This window comes from Cydia fagiglandana, chromosome 24 (assembly GCF_963556715.1).
Source record: "Cydia fagiglandana chromosome 24, ilCydFagi1.1, whole genome shotgun sequence".
Taxonomy (NCBI): domain Eukaryota; kingdom Metazoa; phylum Arthropoda; class Insecta; order Lepidoptera; family Tortricidae; genus Cydia; species Cydia fagiglandana.
Window position 1 is genome coordinate 3,727,942 of NC_085955.1, and position 19,714 is coordinate 3,747,655.

At 37.4% G+C, this 19,714-nt stretch overlaps 3 protein-coding genes across 5 annotated transcripts in view; 2 read left to right on the forward strand and 1 right to left on the reverse strand.

Annotated features, from left to right (window-relative positions):
• Window positions 1-5,788, forward strand: part of LOC134676265 (protein starmaker-like) — a 39,196-nt gene extending 33,408 nt beyond the window's left edge. Inside the window, exons 11-13 of one of the 3 annotated variants that reach the window (XM_063534628.1) lie at window positions 100-170; window positions 887-977; window positions 2,269-5,788. In XM_063534628.1, coding sequence (XP_063390698.1) covers window positions 100-170; window positions 887-977; window positions 2,269-2,441 — 335 coding nt within the window. In that variant the 3' untranslated portion in view covers window positions 2,442-5,788. The remainder of the gene's footprint in view (window positions 1-99; window positions 171-886; window positions 978-2,268) is intronic. The other 2 variants (XR_010099899.1, XM_063534627.1) reach the window with 2 other exon arrangements.
• Window positions 5,789-8,201: 2,413 nt separating this feature from the next.
• LOC134676595 (cilia- and flagella-associated protein 91-like) overlaps window positions 8,202-19,714 on the forward strand; it is a gene marked incomplete at its 3' end in the record, with an annotated part of 68,297 nt that continues 56,784 nt past the window's right edge. Inside the window, exons 1-3 of the mRNA XM_063534989.1 lie at window positions 8,202-8,312; window positions 8,881-8,957; window positions 10,527-10,590. Coding sequence (XP_063391059.1) covers window positions 8,243-8,312; window positions 8,881-8,957; window positions 10,527-10,590 — 211 coding nt within the window. The remainder of the gene's footprint in view (window positions 8,313-8,880; window positions 8,958-10,526; window positions 10,591-19,714) is intronic.
• Window positions 11,357-13,302, reverse strand: LOC134676468 (uncharacterized). Its single transcript, XM_063534857.1, has 2 exons — window positions 13,204-13,302; window positions 11,357-12,633 (listed from the first exon to the last, which is right to left on the reverse strand). Exons 1-2 carry the CDS (start codon window positions 13,212-13,214, stop codon window positions 11,736-11,738), a joined length of 909 nt encoding a protein of 302 aa, XP_063390927.1. The 5' UTR covers window positions 13,215-13,302; the 3' UTR covers window positions 11,357-11,735.

Genomic DNA, 19,714 nt, shown 5'->3' on the forward strand with positions numbered 1-19,714 from the left:
GGACGAGGAGATACCGAGCGACGAAGACAGGCACTCTGAGGACGACAGCTTGTACGACGTGAGTACGACACGGGGGCGACACGCCAGCGACACGGGGAGGAGCCGAGCGGATGGACGAGGAGATACCGAGCGACGACGACAGACACTCTGAGGACGACAGCTTGTACGACGTGAGTACGACACGGGGGCGACACGGGAACGACATAGGGAGGAGCCCAACGGATGGACGAGGAGATACCGAGCGATACTGAATTTTTTAGAAGTCTCACTCATAGAAACGTGCCTGGCGACTATGTAGATGTACCTAATAAGCGCTTGAGACAAAAGATTAATAGAGGAGCGTCTTTTCAAAAGGCCTTATTTTTGTATGGTATTCACAGAGAAATAAGTCCTTTTTAAAATACACTCCTCTATATCTAAATGAGCCTTGTAGCACGTTTATATTAAACACCATTACAATCATGGTATAATAGGAGCATTCCACGAAATCGTCTACCGTTGTCCCGTACAAACGCGAAGTTTCTGAAGATTTAAAGGTGTAAGAGTTTCCTTTTCTATGACAAATGGTCAAAAATATGCACAGAAAAATAATCGCCTGCTTTAAATGCCGAGAAAAAAGTCGCAACACTGGAAATACAATGCGTTTGTACGGGACAGCCCGTGGAATGCTCCAATAATATACTCCGCCTGGTACTCTGTTCCCGTTTTTTCGTGGTCACGTGACTGACACAAGCCTACGTCATCATGCGACAGCGCTATATTATAATATGCGATAGCGCTATATAAAGCGGCCATGTTATTGTGACGTAGGCTTGTGTCACTCTGGGAAGAGAAGACCATGTTTTATTAGACTATGATTATAACTAAATTGTTCCTTTTTTCATAGGTGATGCCATCTTCAGATTCCGAAGACATGGATGACTGGTTCTCCCTGGATATCCGCGCCGAGCGCGCGGGCGACTACTTACCATGGCTGGGTGCGTATTGTAGTGAGGTCACAGTGAGATAATAAACCGGGCAAGTGCGAGTCGGACTCGCGCACGAAGGGTTCCGTACCATAATGCAAAAAAAGAAAACAAAAAAAAAGCAAAAAAAAAAACGGTCACCCATCCAAGTACTGACCACTCCCGACGTTGCTTAACTTTGGTCAAAAATCACGTTTGTTGTATGGGAGCCCCATTTAAATCTTTATTTTATTCTGTTTTTAGTATTTGTTGTTATAGCGGCAACAGAAATACATCATCTGTGAAAATTTCAACTGTCTAGCTATCACGGTTCGTGAGATACAGCCTGGTGACAGACGGACGGACGGACGGACGGACGGACGGACAGCGAAGTCTTAGTAATAGGGTCCCGTTTTACCCTTTGGGTACGGAACCCTAATTATAATTCTTTCTCACGCTTCAATAACTCGAGACGACACAATAAAATACAATTAATATTAATATGATTCATTGCGATTTTCCACATGATTGAACTCAAACAAAGGATGTAACTAGTATATAAGGCCAACAATTTACCCATAAAGCGTTCATTATTTACCCGACCATAGTAGTATTACTTTCTATACTTTCTACCCGTCCGCATCATACTTCAGTATTTCAGTTTCACCAAACAGAATTTGAAATAGAGAGTTACTATCATGGTAAATTAAGTAGCTATTAGCTACATATCATGTATATATAATGTCATATATTATAGTTTAGTGTTTTTTTTTTCTTTCCAAATTTACTGTAACAGTATTCTGAGCCTGCACCAACTAGATCTTTCGGTTTAGCCCATGGTTGACTGGTAGAGAATGCCTTCTGGCATTAAGTCCGCCATTTGTACTCTTAATTTATTGTGCAATAAAGTTTAAATAAATAAATAAAAAAAATAATTAGGCCAAAGGTATGGTGCAATCTTTTTGAGCGATGCCGCCATAACCTTCAGCCTGTTCTCGAGTAGATGGCGTTAATATTAATATTTAACAAGTTAACACATATCTGTGAAAGAATAAGGATCAAAGTCAAATGGCGTTCTAACAGTTTTAATCGTCTGTCGAAAGATGGCAGTAAATTTACAGTGGCTACATAATTTACTTTGACAATCCGCCCTCTATACACTCTATTCTTTGGTTTTGCCATGAATGGGGCAGTTGTGTCGCTATGCTCGCGGTTCAATTTTGGAATCTTTCTCTTGCTCGGGTATCAATATTAGCATGAGCGGTTAAACAAACTTTGCTAGCATAACTATAATGGGTAAAATAACTGTCACTTTGCCTCGCAGGTGACAAAGCGCACAAACTCCTAACGGAGGAGAAGCACCGCGTGTCGTCCCGCCTCGCCGCCCTGCGCCAGAGCGTGACAGCACTACAGAGCAGCGGCCGCGTGCAAACCGACCAGATCAAGGTCGCCACCGAGGCCCTACACGAGCTCGACGCTATGTTAGCCGCCTCCTGATTTATGTGAGCCTGGTACTTCGATAGTAAAATATCTCTTGTTAAACGCCACTTGCACCATCCCACTAACCCGGGGTTAAGCGGTTAAACCGTTAACCCAGTATCAAATTGTACTGGTCACCTTGGTAACTCCAGGTTTAACCGGTTATCCCCGGGTTACTGAATGGTGCAAGTGGCCCGTGACTTAATTTCCTGTCTAAAATACTTTGTTCAATACGATATCGGCTGAATATGTACTACAAAATAAATGTAGTGCATAATTGTTTCCCATCGTACGTTCGTATTTGTCATGCTACCTCAGTCAACCTCAGTACTTTTTGTACCGAGACTGACTGAAATAGCAAGACACGTTCGTACGTTTCCGTAAAAAAACGATGGAAAAACAATTATGTACTACGTGTGTAACTAGATAAATATTTAATTCCTCTCACCTCTTTTTTTAACTCAAGTACTTCAAAACGTGACAAAATCAAGTTCGCCACGGAGGCGCTTATACTTGTTCAATATGATATCATCTGAATATTATACTACTACATTACTACTACTAGTTATACTAAAGTATGTATTTCAAAAAGTCATTGCGTCTTACTCTCTCATTAAGCAAAATGTGAGACGTAAATACACATTGGACCAAGATATTCGCATGAAATACCATCCTTAGCTGCCGCCTGATTTATGTCAGCCTAGTACTTCGACATCGTTAAACAGTCACAATACACTCAAGAGCAATGAAAATCGGTCAAGTTTAATTGAAATTTCCATATATTAAAATGACCTCGCTTCGAAATACATCATCATCATCACTCAATCGATTTATTTAGTTGACTTTAAATTAAATCTTAGACATAAAATTTTATATAAACTAGGTGCACTATGTAACGTCAAATACTGCCATCACACAAAATGGGTACAGGTTTCCTCAAAATATGTACAAAGCTAGTCTAAGTTTTATAACCTAGTCTAAAATATAATAAGGTGTATTCGAGTAATTACGAACACTTCAGAATTTCGGATGATTTGGATAAACGCGCTAAGTAAATAAATATCTGATTCTTATCACTTTGACCGCCAAAGACACTGAAAAACACCCAGAAATTTAAAACACAAAGATTTTCTTTGTTTATTTCAGATTTTTTTTACAATCCATAATTGTGTTAGTGTACTTACTCGTATATCTAGAATGACGGAATGAGGTTGCCCTGTCGAAGAATATTATAGATGGCGCCAGCAGAAATTTTACCTATCAATGCTTCGAATAGTCTCAAATTCTAGTTTATTTGGATGCCCTTTAAGCCTCATCGAACAAAACTATAGTTCGTTTTTTTTAGCATTAGAAAGAACTTGGAAGAAGGTAAGCGATTTTGGCATGTCTTTTAATTGAAAAACGCTTATTAAAAATCAGTAACTATCATTTATGAAAAGCAGAAGAATATAAATGATCGTATTAGATTCATAATTGTTACATATTTGCCGTAACTTATTTTTAAAATGTGTTTCTCAATTAAAATACACATCAAGATTGTTTACCTTATTTCTAATGCTAAAAAAAACGAAGAGGTAAAACATATGCTGGCGCCATCTATAACTTTGACAGTTGACAACAACAACAATGAAGCCACCCGATATTCTTAAAGGTTCGGAATTACACAATACTTATATAAACACTTCCAAAACGCCTCTTTTATGGCTATTATAGGCTATATTGTAGAACTGATATGGGATATCAAAAATCTGATGTGTTACCGTCACGTGTAAAAATATGGGTGCACACAACTTACTCAAAAATATGTCCTGTAGCTCCTATGTCGGCGCATCAAGTATGGGACATGCTTTTATTTTGAGTAAATTGTATGCACGTATATTATTGAATTTTAATAACTGTACATGAACTTATAAATAAACACTAAGGGTTTTTAGATATTTGTCAGATATTATATACTTATGACAATTTATTTTAAAACATTAAAATACTTATAATCCATACCATTTACTTTTTTATACCTGATGTTAGGGCAGGTTACACTAATACACACTAAAATTGGTCAAGCAAATTTTGTCAGTAGAAAAAGGCGGCAAACTTGAAAATCGCGGGCTAGCAACACTTCTATTGTTCGAAAATTGCGTGTAATTTATATCTTATCTGTGGCACTGTTTTGTTTACATGTCTTCGTTGTTCGATGTACATTGCTGCTTTTTGTTCGTTCCCTAGGGATACCATACTTTAGTTTGCTTTACATTGCTACTGACATATCCAGCTTGACAGACTACAGTTTAAAGTTTGTTTAGTGATATTCCGCGTGTATACAGCAATAACTTTTTTCTATTGTTACTAATAAAATGTAAGGATTGTGAAAGCATATGAAGGGAAATATATTTCCCGCCTTTATTTCAAGGCTATTAGGGTGCAATTTTGTGTACTTTTGACCCGTTACGACTGTTAGAAAGAGATTAATAGTAGATATTGATGGTAAAATTTGATCAGTACGGATATGATGGTCGTTCTTGTCTACGTGACAGCGTGATAAAACGGTATCCGTCACTTTCTATCCCACGGTGTTAAAAAGTGACAGTTATTTTATCACGTGGATAAAGATGGATAAAGCTATCCATAATACGCCGACAGAATTTTATAAATTCTTTTGAAAATGGAGTGTTTTGTTGAGTTTCCGATATGTCTCGCGAAAACAACTCTGAACTCGCCAAAACAAAAATGATTGCATACAGATGTACTGCATAATTGTTTTCCATTGTATTTTCTCGGAAACGTTCGTATTTGTCATGTTAGTTCAGTCAACCTCAGTACTTTTTGTACCGAGACTGACTGAAATAGCAAGACACGTTCATAAGGGTTATTCGCGGATGGTCTAGAACGCAAAATGGCTAGTGTAATATTTTGTCTATATCGCAACCGGTCTAGAACGCAAAATGCCCACATTATTTTTTCTGTTTTATCTTTATAGCGATGTCGACGGAGCCCCGCTTCCGCGGAGCTCCTATTCTGTGCATGCTGTTTAGCCTTCGGCCATTTGAAGATACCTAACGAACCTAACTTACCTATGTAAAATGTGGTGATATAAAATTGCGATATAGACAAAATACTAAACTAGTCATTTTACGTTCTATTAGACCGTCCACGATTGACCCGTTCATAAGTTTCAGTGAAACAACGATGGAAAATAATTAAGCACTAAGTACATCTGCGTTTTATGATGTAAATGAGCATTTTTGCTTGAAATTTGATCAGTACTTTTGTCTGTGTAGTAAGCTTGTTCGATAGACGTGCGCCTGTATTGTGTAATAATTGTAAGATGAAATGTTATGGATAATTATATTTTTGATTCCATTCAATGGTTTGTTTTATTTCGTTTTTCTTCTAGCATGCCTTTCCTCTACGTCCTTTAACCCCGAGAGCTTACCGCGAACCACGTTCGACGTGTTGCCTTTGTCGCACTTGTAAATTCGTGCGTAAGTGTGACAGGGTGGCAACACCTAATATCAACCTTAGTGCATTCCGAGTAGGTTCTGCCATCTCGTGGGCTACATCGGAAGCATAAACTTTACATTTACGCCTCGCACCAAAAATCTGACGGCTACTGTGCTGCCCTCTATAGTTCATGCACGCTCCCTAATAAAGGAAGGAAGCTAAGCACGAGAATGGGGTTGGCCGGTCGAAGTATTTAGCAGATGGCGCCAGCATAGCCTACCCTGTCACCTGTCAATCCCTAGAATTGTGTCAAATTTTTGTTTTTTTAACCTTTTGAACGCCAAACGTTGCATCCATTTGCCGTGCCACTGACGCCACGGGGGTAAAATTTAGTTTTGTGAATAAATAATGCCAACCTAAAAGTGGGGTGTTTTTCAGTAGATCTTCATCAAAAAACGATTGACGGCAAATGCCGTCTTTGGCGTCGTTGTCACGATTTTGCGTTGACGTCATTTGCCGTCTGTGGCGTTCAAAAGGTTAATGCCCTAGCTACCAGCCCTTTAAGCCAAATATCACAGAAAAATGGGCAAGCTATGATGGCGCCATCTATGCGAACCCCATTCCGTATATTGAGACATAGTACGGTCATTATAGATTTTGACCCGTGAATAATTAGTTCTTGGATTTTTTTTTCGTAGGTCCCTCGGGGGGGTCACTGGGAGTGTAAATTCCAAAAGTAGGCTTAATCAGGCTCCTGCGTATATTCAAAAAATGGTTTTTTTCCAAAAAAAAACGGTTTTTCTTCAATAACTCGGCCATTTTTGATTTTACAGTAAAACCGTAAGGACAAAAATTGTAGGAAATTTGATTCTCTACAAGTTAGTCCAGTCATTATATCCAAAAAACCGACCCTTCCCGTGAATAATCAGTTCTTGGATTTTTTTTTCGTACGTCCCTCGGGGGAATCACTGGGAGTGTAAATTCAAAAAGTAGACTGAATCAGGGTCCTGTGTATATTCCAAAAACGGTTTTTCTTGAATAACTCGGTCATTTTTGATTTTACAGTAAAACCGTGAGGACAAAAATTTTAGAAAATTTGATTCTCTATAAGTTTGGTCCTCACAATTTTTCTTCTAGGATCGATAGTTTGGAAATAAAATTTGAAAAAAGCGACAAATTCGAAATATTTTCAACATCTCGTTTATTTTCAACTTTACGACATAAATAAAGAGGACTAAACTTGTAGAGAATCAAATTCTGAATAATTTTGGTTCCCACCTTCTTTCCCCCAAAATCGATATTTTAGAAATTAAACCTGAAAAACGCGACAAATTCAAAATATTATCATTATCTCCTATGTTCCACGCTTTACGGCATAAATGAAGGGAAACAAAGTTGTAGAGAATCAAATTCTGAACAATTTTTGTCCTCACGGTTTTACTGTAAAATCAAAAATGACCGAGTTATTCAAGAAAAACCGTTTTTAGAATATCCACAGGACCCTGATTCAGTCTACTTTTTGAATTTACACTCCCAGTGATTCCCCCGAGGGACGTACAAAAAAAAATCCAAGAACTGATTATTCACGGGAAGGGTCGGTTTTTTGGATATAATGACTGGACTAACTTGTAGAGAATCAAATTTCCTACAATTTTGGTCCTTACGGTTTTACTGTAAAATCAAAAATGGCCGAGTTATTGAAGAAAAACCGTTTTCTTGGAAAAAAACCATTTTTCGAATATACGCAGGAGCCTGATTAAGCCTACTTTTTGAATTTACACTCCCAGTGATCCCCCCGAGGGACCTACGAAAAAAAAATCCAAGAACTAATTATTGTATGTATGTATGTATGTATTTACTTTATTGTACATAGAAATATAAACACGAGAAACACAGTTACAGAGTCAATTAAATACAACAAAGGCGAACTTATCCCTGAATGGGATCTCTTCCAGTTAACCTTTGAGGAAATGAGTAGAACAGAAATAACGATGAATGACAAACAAAGCAAAAGTGTACAATCCCTAAAATAAATAAAATGCACGTTTTGAATACACATTACTCCAAATATACACGGAATAATTATATATATATATAATTATTCACGGGTGGGGTCGGTTTTTTGGATATAATGACTGTACTAACAGAGCGCGGCGCGCTCATTCTTTCTTCCGTGGAGACGCCAATTCCTATCTCAATCGCACTTAACTCTTTATAATATGGCCTCTTCGGTAACCAAGCAACCAAATTGACGTAACAATCAACCTGACAATGCTGACAGACACCATGTTTATTTACCATGTTATCGATTCGTGAACGCTCTACTGAACAGAATAAGGAGATAAGAACAGGAGTAGAACAACAGATAACGTAGGAACATGAGTGAAACTGTGTTCGAGCGGCGAGGCGCGGCCGGAGACAGCATGAGAGTACACGATTATTTGTACGGTGAGCCTTGACTTAACTTATATACTCTCCGATTTAAAGTTTCACGATCTTTACTCACATTATTCAGCAAATCGGGGCTTAATCGGAGAAGACTCCGGAGGGACGCCATCCGGGTTATTCCCTCTAGTTACCACCAAGTTCTTACCAGTGGTAAAACACTAGGATTTTCATTCCCACCTTTTACCACTGGTAACTACTGGGAAAAAAATCCCACTAGTAACCACCAACTCGGCTCGGTTTAGTGGGTTTTTTTTTCCCAGTAATTACCAGTGGTAAAAGGTGGGAAAAAAAATTCCCAGTAGTTACCACTGGTAAGAAAAGTCAAAAGTCCCCGGCCGTAGCCTCAGTGCTGAGGGGCAGAGGGAGTACGGTCTCATTTTTCGGTTTTTCACTCTTCTATCCTTGGTCGAAATCCGCCGGAAGGATCACTCTGGTATATACGAGCGATAGAGAGAAAAATAGACAAACGAAGTGGTTCACTTCTCTCTTCCCTAGAGCCTAGGGAGCTATCGCTCGTATAACACCTATGCAAGAGCGAGATGCACAGTGCACTGAATGCTTGTTGCAGACTCGGCCTTCATCGTGTCGGGCGCCCGTGACTACGCGCGGGCCGCCTTCAAAGCTGCCATGGCGTCTGCACAAATTGTAAGTACATACCTATACACCGTGTTTTTTTTGATTTCCGTTAATTTCAGGGGTGCATTCCTGAGCTTAAATCTAGTAACTTTCTCAAAGACACCGATATTCTAATTAACTCCATTTCGGAGATAATCGATGTGTACACTTGCCTTAGGGCCGGTTTACATATTGATTAGTGTTTAGAATGAGTTCATGCATTTGCTACTAAACTTGAATACAATCTCGGTCGCTCGATGTTCGAAATGACATTGATATGTCACAGATTTCAATTGTTTGGTTGAGTTAAATGTAATGCCCATGTTACAACAACGCTATATGCTACATTTAATTACTTTTTAAACTTTTTCAAAAAAAGCAGAAAAAATATTTTTTTTTTAATTAACTATGCCATTTAGTTCTCTTAAATTTAACGTACTTAACCATACCCCGAAGTTAACGGAATTCAATGAAAACACGGTGTATACATATAACACAGACTAGGTCACCTGCAGGAGAGGATGGGGGAGGATCGTGCTGTGAGAAGAGCGTATGTGGGGCACCCGGGGGGAAAACGTCCGCTGGAGTGACGAAGCCCAAAAAGACCTGTCCGCCCTCGGAATAGCCAACTGGCGTGAAATGGCGCAGAATAGGGCAGAATGGCGTTCTCTTGTGTCAGAGGCCAAGACTCTCTTTGGATCACTGAGCCAGTGATGTACACAGACTGGGAGAGGCTCGCAAAACAGCGGACGGAATGGCGCAAACGTGGGTCGCAAGTTTTGTGATGAGACCAGGCCGCGTAGCCAAGATGCCAATCGCTTACGCTCCGTAGCGATCGAAACGCAACTGTCACTGTCACACTAATATGGAAGAGTGATAGAGAGACATAACGCTTCTCGTTGTCGAAGCGATAGCGATTGTAACCTTGGCTAGGCCGGCTGGTTAGCTGCACTCGCTGACAAGAGGGCAAAAACGACGACAAGGTGTCTCAGTACCAGTTTCCGCAAACTTCTCTTGTCTGACCTGTGGTAGACCATATGTAGGTCTCGCATCGGTCTATTCAGCCACCAAAAACGGTGTTTCTCTGGTATTACACCATAAATCGTCTGCAATAGACGAAAAGGCCTATAACAACTGATTTACCTCACTTGAGCTCAGTGGCGTAGCTAGGGGGGGGCGGCGGGGGCGGTCCGCCCCGGGTGTCACCCATTTAGGGGTGACACCCGACCGTGAACATCAGTAGTGCCACCTATAAAAATTCGTAAAATGAAAACAATGGATTAAATCCTGAGCTATTAACAAAAATTACAATTACTCTTTTTAAATATATTTTACAATTTTGATTGAATTTTGGGGTGACACCCACAATTTCCGCACCGGGTGCCACCCATGCTAGCTACGCCACTGCTTGAGCTTACAGTGGGACTAGTGCCCTATTTATCAAAAGCTTGTAACTTGTAATACAAGTGGGAGTCCCTTTTTGACAGCTTTTGTTAGAAAGAGACTTCCACTTGTATTACAAGCTTTTGATAAACAGGGCATAGGCCGATTTGTGTAAAATTGTCCTATAATATTTATTTATTTAATTATTTTTCACAGAATATACAACCGCTGTACAAGACGATGTTTTCGGAGCTGAAAACAGCGCCCAGTGCTCAAGTCGGTGAGTACAGAAATCAATTAAATACATTATGACCCGCTTAACCTTTTAACCGCCGTAGATTGATATATAAGACATACCTACAAAATCGGGCTCATTTTCCGCGGTCTGATTGAATAAAAACTTCGTGTATCTTCGTAGTCTTCGTACCGCCGGCGACACGAGCACGCTCGATGAAAAATTCTATGGCGGTTAAAAGGTTAATAGGTACCATCAGCCGTAAAAGTGCATGGCGACTTTATCAATAAATTCATTCATAATTTCTCCGTGTAATGTCGCAGATCACTACGTTTTAAACTTAATGATTTTTTAGGGTCAATACGCTTCTTCATTTCGGAAGCATTGTCATGGTTCCTTTGAACCTTTGTGAGTGGGTATAGTTTTCTAAAGTATGGACAGGAAACTGCCATCCATGAACTTGCCATCGAACGAACGTTATATCATAGAGTATATAATTAAGGAAAGAGTGGTAAGGCCATACATCAATTTTCGCAGTCGACATCTACAATAGATGTCGCGACGAACGAAAAGTCTAATGCTCAACAATTTTCAGCTAATTTATTATAACAGGCACTCTAGTTTCATCTCCTGCTTGTAATATTAGTTGTAAATTGTTGAGCAATACACTTTTCGCTCGACCAACTAGAAAAAATGTGTTCTAAAAATAAAACTTATGACAAAAACTTAATCATTTAGTCAAATTTAGTGGGATGTAAATGACGTGTTTTATTGAGAACTCTGAATAAAACAAAAAAAATACAATGTAGGTTTTTATAATCATGCACGAAATTATAGACTTAATTAAAATAAAACTAGACACAGTACTGTACTAAAATAACCTAAGAATAACAAAACATAAAATTAGCGATATACGTAAAGAAAGACAGTAACTCCGTATGAATTATCTTTAAATTGTAAATAGGCTTGATTTATTTAGGTAATACCTAATGTAACATTTAGACACAATTGTAGGTATTATTGTTTATGAATAAAATAAAATAAATTCTATAGGTATTTAGTTTTTCAAAGTTAGATAGTAAAGGACATTAATTAATAATTAAAAAGTACTTTTTAATTACTAAAATTAAAAGAGAGAGACAATCAGTGGATAGTTAAATTGTCAAGTAGCAAAATATAAAATGATTTTGTTAATTTGTGTCATTATCATTAGGATTTTTCTCTTTGTCATTTCGAGATGTGGCAAAACTATTAATAATATCATCTGGAAACCTCAGTATTTTCTTAAAGAGTCCTTTCATCAATTTAGGCTCATTTTTCTGACAGCCAAATTCTACAAGAGTATCAAATGTCTCCGGCGTGACTGATTCAATCAGTTTATCAATGCAAAGAGTTACCAGATTATCCATCAAACAACGTTTTGCCAGCAACAGAAGCGCTTCTAGCCCTTGCTCGGGAATGGTGCCCAAGTACATATAGTCCTTCAGGTGCTGAAGAGTCTGTACCGTCTCTCCGGGCATCTGGATGCTGTCTTGCTCAGTTTCCTTCCACTGTCCTTGGAGCATGGTCCTGAACATCTGGCTATGAACAAATAGTATGCTCTTGTGCATTGGCACAGTGCCATCTGTTGCCTGCAGATTAAAGTCCATTGACTTTGTATCTTTGTAAAGTTCTTTATTTAAAGTTGATAATGTTATGCTAGTAGGCATTATTACATGTACAGCAATGATTACTTCTATGGTATATAAGTATACATCTGAGCTGTTATTACCATTATTGATATAAGTATCACGAATTTTTTTTGTTATAGGGACTTCTACCCAAGCATCAGGACAAAAAAAATGTTGTATAGCTTTCTCATAAGTCATGTTGACTGATACAGTATAATTCTTAGCATTTTCAGTCTTCTTCATTACCATGTAGAATCCAACATAATTAGAATCAATATTTCTAGATTTAACTGTAATTACAGCCAAGTCATCAACAGTTATATGCTCAGAATCAAATTCACATGACGTATAGCCAGAATGTTTTATAACTGTAAAGATTATCTTCAAAACTGGACCACGCAGTTGCGTCTTCACAATACTGTGGGAGGAAAAATAATTATTATTTCACTTTTGTAGCTCATGAAGTTATTTACCCTTGATGTGAAATATTATAAGATCATTTTATTCTGGAACACTTTTAGGTACTTACAGAAATTTACAAACTTATAACTGGGTAAATATAAAAATTAAGGTATTATATGCTAGGGTTGATAGGTACCTGGGTAAATATATCTTTAATTTATTAAAATACCAGAAAATAATTACTGCTCTATGAATAAATTTTCCCTTCCATTGCTATCATGATGATAATCTTTACCATTAATCTAAAAATAGACAAGTAGTTACTTTTGTCAAGTACTATTATTTATTCTGTGACGCCGTCGAAAACGTAATTTACTTTCTATACATCTCGCTCGCACTCGCATATTAGTGCAAACGGAATGTATAGAAAGCAAATAACGTTCTCGACGGCGTTTATGTCAGTGACAAACTGATGGTAACCGTACTGAGAACGAAACTCTTGTACGGGAAGGTGAGATTCGGCCGATCTTGCTGCGAACTCTTAATCAGCAAATGTTGTAGCCTTATATAATGGAAATGTATTTACCATTTAGACATGATGAAACTCAAATGTTAAGTAATGTGTAACTTTCACAAAATAAATATATTTCACGGACACCGCTGATTGCCACGCCTTAACTTGACAGATGGAATAGAGTTTCAAGTTTCAACTCCAACATGCAGTGTTGCCAGGGCTCTGGAGTCATAAGTTACGTTTCGTTTCCCTAAAAGTCACGTTTTTGCTGCTTAAGTCACATTTTTATATTATTGTTTTGTATGGGTAGGTAAATCGATTTTGTTAGAGTCTGTGCGGAAAGAGAAGAGTCGTGGGATTTGAGGGCGCGCCAGTGCTATTTTACGGTTTTTGCTATGCTGACAACACTGGTCACGTGATTATAGTACGACACTAAAGGTCATGATACTTGAATCCCTTTTGTTCCGGTTTTTTACCACGGCATACTAAACGGAGCCTGGTGGTGGTGTCGGCTCGTCAACTCAATCCTCTGATTTAGCACAGGCACTAGTTTTCTTTTTAAAACACACTTGTTTTTATGTCTCAGATTCTAAAAAGTGACAGTTCGATTGACAAAACTGCTAAAAGTAGTTAAGAATCTGCCCAATACAACTGTATTTTAGTACCAAACAAGATAGAGTCTCATTTATGTACTGCCTAATCTGTGCAGTCCAACAATTAGTAAAACCTGGTAGATCGGGTAGAAATTGGGCAATAGAACTGTAATTTTATCTGGGATATATTTCACCCATTGTAAACTTGACTTGTAATGTCTTCTTCTTCCTCGCGTTATCCCGGCATTCTGCAACGGCTCATGGGAGCCTGGGGTCTGCTTGACAACTAATCCCATGATTTGACGTAGGCACTAGTTTTACGAAAGCGACTGCCATCTGACCTTCCAACCCAGAGGGTAAACTAGGTCTTATTGTAATGTATGTGTACATTATTAATAATAAATATGAATATGAATAAAAATAGTGCATAAGTAGGTAGGCCTTATTGGGATATGTCCGGTTCTCTCATCTCACGATATTTTACTTCGCCGAAAAGTCACTGCTAAATATGAAATATAATTTCGTAACTAACAGAACCTACAAATAAAGAAATATTTTATTAGAAAAAGTTTTATTCAGAACCTAGTAAACGAATTAACAAATAAAGAAATATTTTATTTGAAAAAGTTTTATTCTTTGTAATCGAAGTCTGAATTAAAATATTCAATGTCACTTATGTTTGAGCTAGCTTCAGAACAACCGGGGACACTCATAGAACTATCTTCATCTGAACTGGATGTGCTTGAATCCGGCACGTAGATTACGAATTCTTGCATATCACCTACTTAGCGGTCTTTTATTCGAGATACCGTAGGTACTTTTACACAATCCTGAAAAAGAAATTACATGTATAAAATGACAAGTATCAAGACTATTTGTCAGTTATTTTAAAGATCATGAATGACCTGCATATTTATGAAAATTAATATATTTTGAATGAATATACTTACCGATTATGTACCGGAGACAAGTTACTTAGGGGGCTTATTAAATAGGTAATAATTTAATATTAAATACAACATCAATACCCGCGAATAGCGGAAACACGTTCCGCGACTTTTTGTAAGTCGATAGTCGGCTTTTAGCCGTTTTCTTCCCGCTGACAAAACCGAACAATGTTAAATATAATTTTCCTTGTGGTTTTATGTACGGTTTTATCGTGTTTTGAAAATATTTTATACATAAAACTTGCGGTTTTTGTTAATAAAAATATACATTGACAGAAGTTTGTTTACTTTTTACAAGACAGGTGTCAAAGGTTTGATTGCCATATAAAATTTAAAATGTTAGTTCCCGTTTCTGCCACGACTCTTCTCTTTCCGCACAGACTCTAGAAGATTTTTTTAGACAACTAGCCACATTGAGCGAGGTGATTACTTGATTAGGTAGGTCATACTGAACAACTTTTTCTATGTGAAACCAACCCCGAAATTCCAATAAAAAAATGGTTGTCTGCACAGCCGGTTTACGGACGATAATTTTGCGTGATAACGTCATAAGAAAACGTGGCCGTAACGTTACCATGGAGATCTGTCCACAACGTGACACTTTTTCGTGCATGCTACCGGTGTTCATCGATTTATAAGACGTTATCACGTCAAAAAATTGGCCTTCCCATAGAAAACGTCAACATCCACTCGACCAAAATGTATGAAACGGCCAAGAAATTTTTTGTGATTGCGGAGTTGGTCCCATAGAAAAAGTTGTTCAGTATAGCCTACCTAATCACCTCGCACAATATGGGTAGTTGTTCAATAAAACGCCCTGTATATCACAAAAAATCTCCTAACTTTACATGAGTTTTAGGGTTCCGTTCCTCAAAAGGAAAAAACGGAAACCTTAAAGGATCACTCGTGCGTCTGTCTGTCTGTCTGGCCGTCGGTCACAGCCTATTTTCACGGAAACTACTGGACCAATTTAGTTGAAATTTGGTACACATATGTAAATTAGTGACCCAAAGACGGACATGTAACGTAAACAAATGAATTTTAAGCGTGGGGGCTACTTTTGGGGGGTAAGGTAAACGGCCCCAAGTTCGTGCTAGTACGTTATTTCGTTAGTTTTTTTTCTGGCGCAAATAATAAGGAATTCAAATATATTTTATTCAAATTATACATATGAAAAAAATCTGTATTATTTAATCTCTTCAATAAAATGATAACCAATATTTTAGTGATTAAACTAAGAGTAATACGACGGTCGAAACTGTCAGACGGCCGCGAATAGCTGTGTTGTATGCGTGCACTTTTTTTAGGCGTAAGGTGCGCGCTCTCACTTGTTAAGCTTATAGGAAGGAAAAGCTAAACCCATTCGAATAAAAGTTTTGGGAGTGTTTCTGTGGGTTCCTTAGTAATTGATTTGATAAGAAAAAAGATTGAATATATGCATAGAAATAACTTAAAATTGCAATAAATAGACTCACGAAATAGCGGTCATTTTATCTTTCGTGTGTCTCCTATTTCGTGCCACTAACGAATCAAGGATTTTCTAGATACATTTTGAGTGCTTGTTTTTAAATATAACAACAAAGATAATTAAAAAAATAAATTAGAAAACAATTAATGTATTTCATGAAGTTTCGTATGAGCGAAATTCGGTATATGTTTTTTTCACTAGAATTCTCATAAAACCAGTTTGAATGTGACCCGAGTTAAAATTTTTAAGGTATGTTCCACGTATATTCTCATATTAACTATTAGCACAATTTTATTTATTATTGAAATTTGATTTATTTTCTTGTATGTTTATTTTTAACGTATAAGATAGTACTTAAATTATTTTTTGTAAATAATTTTTATTTTTAATTATTTTTTATTTTAATTTTTTTTATTTATTTAAATTAAATAGTTTGACTTTTAATCAAGTATTAAAGTACCCAATATGGTTTACCTAAGTCTTAATTCAACCATTAAAGTCGACGAGTACAAAAAACTTTAAGCTAGCTCTCAATTTAACTTTTTTATTATTATTATTTTTAATTTGACCTTACAATTATTCGTAAGTAGGTAAGATCGTTAAATATTTAAAATGATTATCAGCAAATTATCAATTTATCACCAATTACTCTAAGAAAACTTTATGCCGAAACAGGGGACACGAATTCACGAATTTAGGAGCTGACCTAAATTTGTATCACGAAATGGGAGCCAAATAAGAGGTTCACGAAAAAATTCATATAAAAAAAAGTTTCAACTAAAAGCCTACAGTTTATACATTAAATTATTAACAAAGAACTAATATAACATATTCAAAAGCTTTCAAGGTATTGATATGCTTAGTAATATTAAAAAAAATACACAAACTCTCAACTCACTCTCAAGAGCCTTAACCTGCCGAAACAGGGGCCCTTTACCTTAAATGAAAAAGTTACAAAGTAAGTTCCAAGGGTTCCGTACATTACCCAATTTTTAACCATGTACTTTTAAAAGTGAAACGCGAGTGAATTGCCTTTAAAAAAACCCGTACTTCACTCAATCTACATTCGTCACAATCGTCGGTGGCTTTCAATGTAGAATGAGTGACGAAAGCAGAATAGGACTAATTTAAGAACTTGACTAAAAACGAATGGGACGACCCAAGACTATACCGGATCAAAAACGAAGTAATTAGTCCGACTCACGCTTGACTGCATATTTCTAATAGGTTTTCCTGTCATCTATAAGTAAAAAACTATTTTGTATATTTTTTCAAAATTTTAGACCCAGTAGTTTCGGAGATAAAGGGGGGAATGGTAATTTTTTTGGATATTTTCTTAAATAACTTCTAAACTATTTATAGTTATATATTTGAAATTCACAAAATGAGCTCTTTCATTTGATATGTAACACGATATAGTTTAAAAAACATTTTTTATTTTCTCCTTTACCCCACAAAAGTGGCCTCTATGTTTAAAATTCATTTATTAACGGATGATGTCCGTATTTGGGTCACAAATTTACATATGTGTACCAATTTTCAACTTAATTGGTCCAGTACTTTTGGAGAAAAAGGGCTTTTTGAGAAATTGGTCCAGTACTTTTGGAGAAAATGACAGACGGACAGACAGGCGCAAGAGTGATCCTATAAGGGTTTCGTTTTTTCCTTTTGAGGTACGGAACCCTAAAAGTATAGGTATGCGTAAATAATTTACCCCCGGATAAAAATAACACAGTAATGGGTTTTGAGCGCTCAAAAATCTCAAAATAACTGATGCAGTGCAATGAGTAGTACAGACTACAAGTAAAAGGAATGAATCATTTCACAAAAAAAATTACTACTACTATTAAACTAAATAACATCGTCATGTCAAGTTAACAAGTCCGATTTTGCCACGACTATTATAATAAATATAATGGTGGATGTCAGTGCTAGTGTCAACTTGGGTGCGTTCACTGCGTTCCTAAATAATACGAATTGCAGAACTAAACTTGTCCAAAATTCGAATAACTTAAAAAGTCACAAAAATTGCCTCAAGATCGTAAGTCACGCAAAGGTCACACGAGAAGGCGAAAATTCACGAAAAATGTGACTTTTGTGACCATCTGGCAACACTGCCAACATGGTTTCAACCGCAGGAAGTTAAAGTGAGGAAGTTCCGGAAGTCCCAATTCGACTGGCAACACAGTATTTTATGGGCTCTACGGATGTCGCGATGGATGGCTCCTTTAGGCCCCATTCGCACGACAGCTTAAAAAGCGTTGCGTTAAAACCTGACGTTGGCGCTTTTTTACCGTTTCCAATATTTGTGTTCATATGAACGCTTAAAAATCACTTGTGAGTCGTACTGCCACGTACGCATCTCAGCAAAGCCATACTTTATTTGCTATTACGATGTATTATTTGAATAAAGCTTGAATATTTCAGGAATTTGTAAGCATAAGTTGACATTTTTAAGGTGAAACTAATAATAATCTTGACGATTGACACCAAAAATTGACACTTGACAGCCAACTGACAGCAGCGCCGGCGCTTTTTTAACGCTTGTGAGAACAGAACACAGAGTTCCGTATGTTCTATTCAATTTGACGCCAACGCTCAACGCCGAAAATCGAACAGTGCTCGATAAAAAAGTGCCGCGCTTAAAAACCGCCTTCGTGTGAATACATACATGGTTATCCATTTGCGTCATTCAAACGCTTTTTTAACGCGCGTTGAAAAAGCTGCCGTGCAAAAAGGGGCCTTATTCACACGATGGCGGTGGCGCTTTTTATTAGGCGTTGTTGCATTTTCGACTTTAAGCCTTGGTCGTTAAGTCGAATTTAGAGTGCGGACAGATTGAAGCGCTTTTTAACGCGCGTTGAAAAAGCTCTACTGCGAATGGGGGTTAAGGCCCCGTTCGCAGGGCAGCTTTTTCAACGCGCGTTAAAAAAGCGTTTGAATGACGCAAATGGATAACCATGTATGTATTCACACGAAGGCGGTTTTTAAGCGCGGCACTTTTTTATCGAGCACTGTTCGATTTTCGGCGTTGAGCGTTGGCGTCAAATTGAATAGAACATACGGAACTCTGTGTTCTGTTCTCACAAGCGTTAAAAAAGCGCCGGCGCTGCTGTCAGTTGGCTGTCAAGTGTCAATTTTTGGTGTCAATCGTCAAGATTATTATTAGTTTCACCTTAAAAATGTCAACTTATGCTTACAAATTCCTGAAATATTCAAGCTATCTTTATATATAAACGCGAGCGGCTCTGACGGAAAAACCAAAAGAAATTATGCTCAATCGAAAGAGCTTGAAAAAATATCACTTTTGAATCGAGAACATGTATCCACAAAATTCGTATTGTCGAGTATTTTGCATTTAAAAGTGAAAAAATTTCGACAAACAATGCAAATGTTCAATTTGTTGATTGTCATTTGACAGCGTTTGTTGCGTTTAGAAACTGCAAACATGCTTACAAGTTAGGTTGGTCGTTTTTTTTTTAAATAAAAAGCAAGACGAATATTACTGTTTATTTGATGACTCCGGTATGTATAATGGTTATTATTTGCATTAAGTTTCGTTTCATATGGATATG